Source organism: Oncorhynchus mykiss, chromosome 29 (genome assembly GCF_057628025.1).
Source record: "Oncorhynchus mykiss isolate SJ-2025 chromosome 29, ASM5762802v1, whole genome shotgun sequence".
Taxonomy (NCBI): Eukaryota; Metazoa; Chordata; class Actinopteri; order Salmoniformes; family Salmonidae; genus Oncorhynchus; species Oncorhynchus mykiss.
In genome coordinates, this window is record NC_143050.1 from 5010001 (window position 1) to 5022500 (window position 12500).

At 46.5% G+C, this 12500-nt stretch overlaps 1 protein-coding gene across 1 annotated transcript in view; it reads right to left on the reverse strand.

Annotated features, from left to right (window-relative positions):
* tiam1a (TIAM Rac1 associated GEF 1a) overlaps positions 1-12500 on the reverse strand; it is a 136718-nt gene that overhangs the window by 101851 nt on the left and 22367 nt on the right. Inside the window, 4 exon segments of the mRNA XM_090226227.1 lie at positions 3721-3945; positions 7335-7507; positions 10414-10648; positions 11295-11639. Of these exon segments, the coding sequence (XP_090082353.1) occupies positions 3721-3945; positions 7335-7507; positions 10414-10648; positions 11295-11639 (978 nt within the window).

The window sequence follows — 12500 nt, forward strand, 5'->3', positions numbered from 1 at the left end:
CAACATTAAGGAAATGTCCTGTGGGGAATGTCCTGTGGGGACTGTCCTGTGTGGGAATGTCCTGTGGGGACTGACCTGTGTGGGAATGTCCTGTGGGGAATGTCCTGTGTGGGAATGTCCTGTGGGGACTGACCTGTAGGGAATGTCCTGTGGGGAATGTCCTGTGTGGGATTGTCCTGTGAGGGAATGTCCTGTGTGGGAATGTCCTGTGTGGGAATGTCCTGTGGGGAATGTCCTGTGGGGACTGACCTATGGGGACTGTCCTGTGTGGAATGTCCTGTGGGGAATGTCCTGTGTGGGAATGTCCTGTGGGGAATGTCCTGTGGGGAATGTCCTGTGGGGAATGTCCTGTGTGGGAATGTCCCGTGGGGAATGTCCTGTGGGGAATGTCCTGTGGGGAATGTCCTGTGTGGGAATGTCCTGTGGGGACTGACCTGTGGGGAATGTCCTGTGGGGAATGACCTGTGTGGGAATGTCCTGTGTGGGAATGTCCTGTGGGGACTGACCTGTGGGGAATGTCCTGTGGGGAATCTCCTGTGGGGAATGTCCTGTGAGGAATGTCCTGTGGGGACTGTCCTGTGGGGAATGTCCTGTGGGGACTGACCTGTGGGGAATGTCCTGTGGGGAATGTCCTGTGTGGGAATGTCCTGTGGGGAATGTCCTGTGGGGAATGTCCTGTGGGGAATGTCCTGTGGGGACTGACCTGTGGGGAATGTCCTGTGGGGAATGTCCTGCGGGGAATGACCTGTGGGGGAATGTCCTGTGGGGAATGTCCCGTGGGGAATGTCCTGTGGGGAATGACCTGTGTGGGAATGTCCTGTGTGGGAATGTCCTGTGGGGAATGTCCTGTGTGGGAATGTCCTGTGGGGAATGTCCTGTGTGGGAATGTCCTGTGTGGGAATGTCCTGTGTGGGAATGTCCTGTGGGGAATGTCCTGTGTGGGAATGTCCTGTGTGGGAATGTCCTGTGGGGAATGTCCTGTGGGGAATGTCCTGTGGGGAATGTCCTGTGTGGGAATGTCCTGTGGGGAATGTCCTGTGTGGGAATGTCCTGTGTGGGAATGTCCTGTGGGGAATGTCCTGTGTGGGAATGTCCTGTGTGGGAATGTCCTGTGTGGGAATGTCCTGTGGGGGAATGTCCTGTGGGGAATGTCCTGTGGGGACTGACCTGTGGGGACTGACCTGCGAATGTTATCAAACCATGCACCATTAAGGATAATAGAAAGGCTTAAAATAAGGTCTGTGTTTGTTGTTGGCTTACCTTGATGTGACGTTTTCATAACCCTGTCAATCTCTCTACGACAAGATGGCTTTTATCAATATATTCCCTGGGGATTTACCCCCTAAACAGGAAATGGTAATTAGCTGCTAATTTGGCTATCATAAAGAACTACAAATACCATGATGATCTGGACGAGACTGCCGATTCTGTGTTCTGTCTTGTGCTTATAAAGGGACACAATAACTTTTAGCAAAAGGTGTCAGCTGGAGATGACGTGCAGGAGCTTGCTGGGATTTGTAGTTTTTTGCAAGATGTCTATTTTGACGGTAATTAACATTTTCGAATCTGAGAGAGTAAAAAGAGCCGAATATATTGATAAAAGTCACCTTGTCGTAGAGAGATTTACACGGTCATGAAAACATCACGCCAGGGTGAGCTCTACAGTACAGTACAGCTCTCCAGTAGAGCTTGGCAACGGGAGCGAAAGGACACTGTGCCCTGGTGTTGTTGCCGTTCATGTTCTCCCCATTGAGAATGTATGTATGTATCAAGGTGACATCTAGATGGCTATCAATATGAGTTATTTCTTGTGTAGGCTGCTATCCTACTTGAAATGAAATCATGGGAGGGGTTAAGCCTACACAAAACACAACCCTTATTTAAAGTGTTTCTAAAAAAATCCCCTAAGGGGGAAATATTAACGGTGGAAAAACACAGAAGTGTCAATTTAAAGAAACGTAGCCAATTGAATAATGAGACTACATTTAGCTAATATTAGCTAGTTCATCCAGAGATTCATACCTTTGCCTTGATTCGGCAGTCTCGTCCAGATCATCATGGTATTTGTAGTTCTTTATGATAGCCACATTAGCAGCTAGTTAGTATTACATGTTTGGGTGAGGGGGTAAATACAGATGAATATATAGATAAAAGCCACCTAGTCCTAGAGAGATTTACACGGTGATCAAAACATCACGTTAGGGTAAAGCCTAGACGAAAAATCATGGAATTTGTAGTTCTTTATGATAGCCACATTAGCAGCTAATTAGTATTACATGTTTTGGGGAGAGGGTAAATACAGATGGAATTTGTAGTTCTTTATGATAAATCTCCTTGTTTGACCGCTAGGTTTTATGGGAATTATGACACCTCCCTTGTGGGGCTAAATGTCAACACCACTCGATAGTTTTAGTGTTTTGAGAACCAATCTTTTGTCATATCCACACAAAATATTCCTAGAACCTAAAGAAAATGTCTAAGGAACTTTTAAAGAATGTACAAATATGTTCTGTGAATGTTCTTGTAATGTCGGGGCCAAATAGAAATATTGCGGAATTTCCTTCATGTTCTTTAAAGATTCCCAACATGTTTCATTTAGGTTGATGGAACAGTCTGGTGGAAATATTGTGGAGACATTACAAAAGATATGTTCCCAAAACCAGAAAACTGTCCTGCTGTGTGTGTGTCTGTGTGTGTGTGTGTGTGTGTGTCTGTGTGTTCAATAAGAAGACGCATGTGTACGAATTAGGGATAACCCTCAGGCGGTTTCACTCAAAGCAACTCCAGAATTTTACACACTTATGCAAGAGATTGTAGAGCTGGTTCCAAACTGTCTTCCCCCCCCCCCTACCCTTTTCTCCCTAATCTTTCTCCCTTCTCTTCCTCTCTGTCTCTCTCTCTTATTTTCAGAAACAGCTGAGAGCTGAATATCTCTTATCTTATCTTTTACCCTTCACTTGTTCCTTATCCCCCTCCCTCCCTCCCTCCATTCCTTATCTCCCTCCATCCCTCCCTCCCTCCCTCCCTCCATTCCTTATCTCCCTCCCTCCCTCCCTCCCTCCCTCCCTCCGTTCCTTATCCCCCTCCCTCCATCCCTCCCTCCCTCCCTCCCTCCATTCCTTATCTCCCTCCCTCCCTCCCTCCCTCCGTTCCTTATCCCCTCCCTCCCTCCCTCCCTCCCTCCCTCCCTCCCTCCATTCCTTATCCCCCTCCCTCCATCCCTCCCTCCCTCCCTCCCTCCATTCCTTATCTCCCTCCCTCCCTCCCTCCCTCCGTTCCTTATCCCCTCCCTCCCTCCCTCCCTCCCTCCCTCCCTCTGTTCCTTATCCCCCTCCCTCCATCCCTCCCTCCCTCCCTCCATTCCTTATCCCCCTCCCTCCATCCCTCCCTCCCTCCCTCCCTCCCTCCGTTCCTTATCCCCCTCCCTCTATCCCTCCCTCCCTCCCTCCCTCCATTCCTTATCTCCCTCCCTCCCTCCCTCCGTTCCTTATCCCCTCCCTCCCTCCCTCCGTTCCTTATCCCCCTCCCTCCATCCCTCCCTCCCTCCCTCCCTCCCTCCCTCCCTCCATTCCTTATCTCCCTCCCTCCCTCCCTCCCTCCCTCCGTTCCTTATCCCCCTCCCTCCATCCCTCCCTCCCTCCCTCCCTCCATTCCTTATCTCCCTCCCTCCCTCCCTCCCTCCCTCCATTCCTTATCCCCCTCCCTCCCTCCCTCCCTCACCTGTTCCAGAATAGTCTTTCTCTTCTTGTTATCTGTCACTGCAGACAGCTGCATATCTCCCATCTTCTTCATCTTCTCGTCCATGTCTATCTTCTGCTCCAGTTTCCTGATCTCTGTCCTTAGCAATCGCACCGTATCCTCCCGGTGATGTTGCCTAGCAACGGCAGCCGCGCACGCCGAGTGGATCGCCGTGATCCAATTCTCCAGTTCCGTCTGGCCCGACGTCTGGGGCAGAGGGGGGAAGGGTTTTAGTGTGACACATCATATGTGGATGATGTATAAGGGGGGGGAAACATTAAGGTGTTACACTGGATGTGTGTCTCTGTCATCTAGTTCTCGAGTTCTATCTGGCCCAACACCTGGGGGAGGGGGCAGAGGGGAAGGATTTTAGTGTGACACATCATATGGGTAAGGGAGGGTGGGGGGGGGGGGGTAGATCTGTTAAGACCACAGAATGATTGAAGGGGAAATTATTTTGGTGTGACACCTCAGGGACAGTGGAGAACAGAATGCACAGTGGGTTTCAATAGGGAAAGATTTTAGTGTGACACCTCAGGGACAATGGAGGACAGAATGCACAGTGGGTTTCAATGGGGAAAGATTTTAGTGTGACACCTCAGGGCCAATGGAGGACAGAATGCACAGTGGGTTTCAATGGGGAAAGATTTTAGTGTGACACCTCAGGGCCAATGGAGGACAGAATGCACAGTGGGTTTCAATGGGGAAGGATTTTAGTGTGACACCTCAGGGACAATGGAGAACAGAATGCACAGTGGGTTTCAATGGGGAAGGATTTTAGTGTGACACCTCAGGGACAATGGAGAACAGAATGCACAGTGGGTTTCAATAGGGAAAGATTTTAGTGTGACACCTCAGGGACAATGGAGGACAGAATGCACAGTGGGTTTCAATGGGGAAGGATTTTAGTGTGACACCTCAGGGACAATGGAGAACAGAATGCACAGTGGGTTTCAATAGGGAAGGATTTTAGTGTGACACCTCAGGGACACAGGAGGACAACATAAGGGTGTCACACACAACACGGGTTGACAATATGTGTCGCCTGACACAGGAAAGACATTTCAAAGACTCCCGATACCAGACTAAATGGCCCCAGTCTCTATTGTCGTCAGACTGGCATGAAATATCACGATCAATTACTTTCTTATTATCAATTCATCATGTCATGTATTTTCTGGGTTACTGAATGTCATTGTCTGTCTGACATCAAGCGTAATGATCAAATTACCAACGTAGACATTTCAGTATATTTTAATATATTTCAACAACGGGCACGGTGGTCTTTGGTAAAGAGATTAGTGTCACTGTGTGTCATGATATGACAGAGGGACCTTTAGACATGTCAACCATAACCACAATGACACATGACAGCTAGCTCTGATACAAGGAAATGTCAAACACACACACACACGCTAACGCTGACGAACAGAATGCACAGTGGGTTTTTATTAGGGAAGGATTTTAGTGTGACACCTCAGGGACAATGGAGGACAGAATGCACAGTGGGTTTCAATAGGGAAGGATTTTAGTGTGACACCTCAGGGACAATGGAGGACAGAATGCACAGTGGGTTTTTATTAGGGAAGGATTTTAGAGTGACACCTCAGGGACCCTGGAGGACAGAATGCACAGTGGGTTTTAATAGGGAAGGATTTTAGTGTGACACCTCAGGGACAATGGAGGACAGAATGCACAGTGGGTTTTTATTAGGGAAGGATTTTAGTGTGACACCTCAGGGACAATGGAGGACAGAATGCACAGTGGGTTTCAATAGGGAAGGATTTTAGTGTGACACCTCAGGGACAATGGAGGACAGAATGCACAGTGGGTTTTAATAGGGAAGGATTTTAGTGTGACACCTCAGGGACCCTGGAGGACAGAATGCACAGTGGGTTTTTATTAGGGAAGGATTTTAGTGTGACACCTCAGGGACAATGGAGGACAGAATGCACAGTGGGTTTCAATAGGGAAGGATTTTAGTGTGACACCTCAGGGACAATGGAGGACAGAATGCACAGTGGGTTTTAATAGGGAAGGATTTTAGTGTGACACCTCAGGGACAATGGAGGACAGAATGCACAGTGGGTTTTAATAGGGAAGGATTTTAGTGTGACACCTCAGGGACAATGGAGGACAGAATGCACAGTGGGTTTCAATAGGGAAGGATTTTAGTGTGACACCTCAGGGACAATGGAGGACAGAATGCACAGTGGGTTTCAATAGGGAAGGATTTTAGTGTGACACCTCAGGGACAATGGAGGACAGAATGCACAGTGGGTTTTAATAGGGAAGGATTTTAGTGTGACACCTCAGGGACACTGGAGAACAGAATACACAGTGGGTTTCAATAGGGAAGGATTTTAGTGTGACACCTCAGGGACAATGGAGGACAGAATGCACAGTGGGTTTTTATTAGGGAAGGATTTTAGTGTGACACCTCAGCGACAATGGAGGACAGAATGCACAGTGGGTTTATATTAGGGAAGGATTTTAGTGTGACACCTCAGGGACAATGGAGGACAGAATGCACAGTGGGTTTTTATTAGGGAAGGATTTTAGTGTGACACCTCAGGGACAATGGAGGACAGAATGCACAGTGGGTTTTTATTAGGGAAGGATTTTAGTGTGACACCTCAGGGACAATGGAGGACAGAATGCACAGTGGGTTTTTATTAGGGAAGGATTTTAGAGTGACACCTCAGGGACCCTGGAGGACAGAATGCACAGTGGGTTTTTATTAGGGAAGGATTTTAGTGTGACACCTCAGGGACAATGGAGGACAGAATGCACAGTGAGTTTTAATAGGGAAGGATTTTAGTGTGACACCTCAGGGACACTGGAGGACAGAATGCACAGTGGGTTTCAATAGGGAAGGATTTTAGTGTGACACCTCAGGGACAATGGAGGACAGAATGCACAGTGGGTTTTTATTAGGGAAGGATTTTAGTGTGACACCTCAGGGACAATGGAGGACAGAATGCACAGTGAGTTTTAATAGGGAAGGATTTTAGTGTGACACCTCAGGGACACTGGAGGACAGAATGCACAGTGGGTTTCAATAGGGAAGGATTTTAGTGTGACACCTCAGGGACAATGGAGGACAGAATGCACAGTGGGTTTTTATTAGGGAAGGATTTTAGTGTGACACCTCAGGGACAATGGAGGACAGAATGCACAGTGGGTTTTTATTAGGGAAGGATTTTAGTGTGACACCTCAGGGACAATGGAGGACAGAATGCACAGTGGGTTTTAGTAGGGAAGGATTTTAGTGTGACACCTCAGGGACCCTGGAGGACAGAATGCACAGTGGGTTTTAATAGGGAAGGATTTTAGTGTGACACCTCAGGGACAATGGAGGACAGAATGCACAGTGGGTTTCAATAGGGAAGGATTTTAGTGTGACACCTCAGGGACAATGGAGGACAGAATGCACAGTGAGTTTCTATAGGGAATGATTTTAGTGTGACACCTCAGGGACCATAACCACAATGACACATGACAGCTAGCTCTGATACAAGGAAATGTCAAACACACACACACGCTGACGCAGGCACGCGTAACCCCCCCCCCCCCCCCCCCCCCACCTCTGCTACCTGGAAGAGAAATGCATCCCCTAGAGAGTTGCTGAGGCAGAAGACAAAGTCCTTCTTGGGGTGTTCAGGTACGGCCTGAAGGATACTGTACTCAGCCCACACCGCGTGTTTAGGAACGCTATGATGGTCAATCCCCGACCGCCCGTCAGTCTCGTACAGGAACAGAGTGCATCCTGGGATATGGGAGAGGGGGGGAGGTAGGAAAAATGTTAGATGTTTTATACTAAGGTTATACATGACATCATGTTTCCTGAGAGGAAACACCAACTGAGATGTTTCATTTTAACTGAGATGTTTTATTTTAACTGAGATGTTTAATTTAACTGAGATGTTTTATTTTAACTGAGATGTTTTATTTTAACTGAGATGTTTTATTTTAACTGAGATGTTTTATTTCACAGAGATGTTTTATTTTAACTGAGATGTTTTATTTTAACTGAGATGTTTAATTTCAGACACAGTCTCAACTACATCTCAACCTAGTAGACAGCACAGGCTCTGGGTTGGCAGGGAAACACTTTTAAACCTTCTGATTCGGGCTGAAATGGAACCCTATCCACTATATTTTTTATTTATTGTTTATTTCACCTTTATTTAGCCAGGTAAGCTAGTTGAGAACAAGTTCTCATTTGCAATTGCGACCTGGCCAAGATAAAGCATAGGAGTGTGAACAGACAACAACACAGAGTTGCACATGGAGTAAAACAAACATACAGTCAATAATACAGTAGAAAAATAAGAAAACAAAGTCTATATACAGTGAGTGCAAATGAGGTAAGTTAAGGAAATAAATAGGCCATGGTGGCGAAGTAATTACAATATAGAAATTAAACACTGGAATGGTAGATCGGCAGAAGATGAATGTGCAGGTTGAGATACTGGGGTGCAAAGGAGCAAAATAAATAAATAAATATATACCAGTATGGGGATGAGGTAGGTAGATAGATGGGCTGTTTACAGACGGGCTATGTACAGGTGCAGTGATCTGTGAGCTGCTCTGACAGATGGTTCTTAAAGCTAGTGAGGGAGATGCGAGTCTCCAGCTTCAGTGATTTTTGCAGTTCGTTCCAGTCAGTGGCAGCAGAGAACTGGAAGGAAAGGCGACCAAAGGAGGAATTGGTTTTGAGGGTGACCAGTGAGATATACCTACTGGAGCGTGTGCTACGAGTGGGTGATGCAATGGTGACCAGTGAGCTGAGATAAGATAAGGCGGGGCTCTACCTAGTAGAGACTTGTAGATGCGAGGGCATACTCGACGAGTATGAAGCGAGGGCCAACCAACGAGAGCGTACAGGTCGCAGTGGTGGGTAGTACTTTACACCAGAGCCCTATGGCACCCTATTCCCTATATAGTGCACTACTTTAGACCAGAGCACTATGCCACCCTATTCCCTATATAGTACACTATTTTAGACCAGAACCTATAGGGCTAAGTAGAGTATTGTATTGTGTCTTTAGCAGAGGAGGGGAGAGACAGGGATGTTAACATCCCTGTCTCTCTCCTCTGTTAACATCCCTGTCTCTCTCCTCTGTTAACATCACTGTCTCTCTCCTCTGTTAACATCCCTGTCTCTCTCCTCTGTTAACATCACTGTCTCTCCTCCTCTGCTAACATCCCTGTCTCTCTCTTCCTCTGCTAACATCCCTGTCTCTCTCCTCTGTTAACATCCCTGTCTCTCTCTTCCTCTGTTAACAGATGAGAGGAGAGACAGGGATGTTAGCAGAGGAGAGAGACAGAGATGTTAACAGAGGAGAGAAGAGAGACAGGGATGTTAACAGAGGAGGAGAGAGACAGGGATGTTAGCAGAGGAGGGAGACAGGGATGTTAACAGAGGAGAGAGACAGGGATGTTAACAGAGGAGTTATTTTCTCTCCTCTGTTCTGTTGGATCTCAAGTGGTTATGATTCAATCATGGTGTTAAATTACAATTATTGAATAGAGGAGGTTAGTAGATAGTTAGTTGAAAGGTTATTGGTATGTAGGGTTAGGGTTAGGGTTAAGGTTAAGGTTAGGGTTAAGGTTAGTAGATAGTTAGTTGAAAGGTAACTGGTATGTAGGGTTAGGGTTAAAGGTTACTGGTATGTAGGGTTAGGGTTAAAGGTTACTGGTATGTAGGGTTAGGGTTAAAGGTTACTGGTATGTAGGGTTAGGGTTAAAGGTTACTGGTATGTAGGGTTAGGGTTAAAGGTTACTGGTATGTAGGGTTAGGGTTAGGGTTAGTAGATAGTTAGTTGAAAGGTAACTGGTATGTAGAGCTTCTACAGATGAACTATCCAAACAAAGTGTTACCCCTGATTACTTAGTGATGATTCATTTACTTAGTGATGATTGGTTCAATTACTTAGTGATGATTGGTTCAATTACTTAGTGATGATTGGTTCAATTACATAGTGATGATTGGCTCATTTACTTAGTGATGATTGGTTCAATTACTTAGTGATGAGCTGCATCTCATATTGGAATAAATTGCTAAAACACGGATTTACATTTAAGAAGGATATTTAACTAAAAAAGGCAAAAAAACAATTTTTTACCTTTATTTAACCAGGCAAGAACAAATTCTTATTTACAATGACGGCCTAGGAACAGTGGGTTAACTGGTCTAGGAACAGTGGGTTAACTGGTCTAGGAACAGTGGAATAACTGGTCTAGGAACAGTGGGTTAACTGGTCTAGGAACAGTGGAATAACTGGTCTAGGAACAGTGGGTTAACTGGTCTAGGAACAGTGGGTTAACTGCCTGTTCAGGGGTAGAACGACAGATTGTCAGCTCGGGGATTTGAACTTGCAACCTTTCGGTTACTAGTCCAGCTCTCTAACCACTAGGCTACCCTGCCGCCTCTACACTCTAACCACTAGGCTACCCTGCCGCCTCTACACTCTAACCACTAGGCTACCTGCCGCCTTTACACTCTAACCACTAGGCTACCCTGCCGCCCCTCCACTCTAACCACTAGGCTACCCTACCGCCCCTCCACTCTAACCGCTAGGCTACCTGCCGCCCCTCCACTCTAACCACTAGGCTACACTGTCGCCAATAATGAGTTTGTTGTGAGATGTGTGTGAGTAAACCCCATACCTTTGAGACAAACCCAGTAATGTTTCCACTTCCTCTTGGTGGCTGGCTCCACCTTCTTGTTCTTCTTGTGAACCAGGAAGTTCTTCACTGCCAGAGCTCCCGCCTTCCTCACTGTGCCCTGCGCACAGCAGCCAATGAGAGCGTCTGATGGGTAAGCCGTGCTTAGTGTGCCGCTGCTACGCTCGTCACTCTCAGCTGAGCCCGCCTCCTCCGCGCAGTCACGCTCTCGACGAGTCTACAGAGAGAGAGACAGAGAGAGAGAGACAGAGAGAGAGACAGAGAGAGAGAGAGAGAGAGACAGAGAGAGAGAGGGAGAAACAGAGAGAGAGAGACAGAGAGAGAGAGACAGAGAGAGAGAGAGAGAGAGAGAGAGAGAGACAGAGAGAGAGAGAGAGAGAGAGAGACAGAGAGAGAGACAGAGAGAGAGAGAGACAGACAGAGAGAGAGAGAGAGAGACAGAGAGACAGAGAGAGAGAGAGAGAGAGAGAGAGACAGAGAGAGAGAGACAGAGAGAGAGAGAGAGAGAGAGAGACATAGAGAGAGAGGTTTGATGACAAACAGACAGACAGACAGACAGACAGACAGACAGACAGACAGAATAAACCACCTACTTTAGTCTGTTTAATCTTAAAATAATCTAAATTTAAATGTAAAGTTTTAAAACAGAATCAAACTGATCTCAATTTAAAGTTTTAAAACAAAATCAAACTATATATCAATTTAAATGCGAAATTTAAACAGTTTAACAGTCAAATTCTACTGTGAAGACTGAGTTCTGAATGAATGAGTTCTGTTGAATGATCAATTAGAAGGATGGCACAGAGTTGCTAACAGTGAAGCATCATATCATCATATCATATCAGGGAGAGGCAGATTCATACCCAGTGTTGATTCTCAAAGTCCTGATGAAAGTTCTCATACATTCCCCATCCTCCTTTTCTCCCCCCTCCTCCTCCTCCTCTTCCTCCTCCCTCTCCTCCTCTTCCTCCTCCTCCTTCTCCCTCTCCTCCTCTTCCTCCTCCTCCCTCTCCTCCTCCACTGCTGCTCCCGCTGTCACTCCCGTTAAACGCGCTGCTCCCGGCAGCAGAGTAGACGGAGAACGAGGCCGACATGGCCTTACAACGCCTCCGAGACCCAGGCCCCACTTCCCCGTCCGTCTCCGTGGCAACCCCGTCGATGCCGCTATCGCCGTACTCACTGCCCTCTCCCAGCACGCCCGATATGTCCTGGAGAGACAGAGAGAGAAAGGTACACAGGTTACGTCCCAACTTTTCAACTCCTTCCTCCCAAAAGTGTGCACTTGTTCACTTCCCTTCATGGATTTGAAAGGAAAAGACTGGTGTCATGAATCGATAGAATGGTCGCCTCGATAATCTAGTTGACGTCGCTAAAGTTCTGCTTCTAATTTCCCGACATATTGTTGGCTATTCGTCTATGATAGAAATATCAGACTAAATATATACAGGATATATACAGGATATAGGATATACAGGATATATACAGGATATATACATATATATACAGGACCAGTCAAACGTTTGGACACACCTAATCATTCAAGGGTTTTTCTTTATTTGTACTATTTTCTACATTGTAGAATAATGGTGAAGACATCAAAACTATGACATAACACATATGGAATCATGTAGTAACCAAAAAAAAGTGTTAAACAAATCAAAATGTATTTAATATTTTTGTCTCGCCTGCTCCTGCTCTCTCTCTGGTGCTCGAGGGCGCCAGGCTGCCCATCATTACGCACGCCTGTCACCATCATTACGCACACCTGTCACCATCATTACGCACACTTGTCACCATCATTACACACACCTGTATACGTACACCTGTCACCATCATTACGCACACCTGTCACCATTATTAAGCACGCCTGTCACCATCATAACTCACACCTGTCACCATCATTACGCACACCTGTCACCATCATTACTCACACCTGTTACCATCATTACTCACACCTGTTACCATCATTACCCACACCTGTTACCATCAGTACTCTCACCTGTTACCATCAGTACTCTCACCTGTTACCATCATTACTCACACCTGTCACCATCATTACTCACACCTGT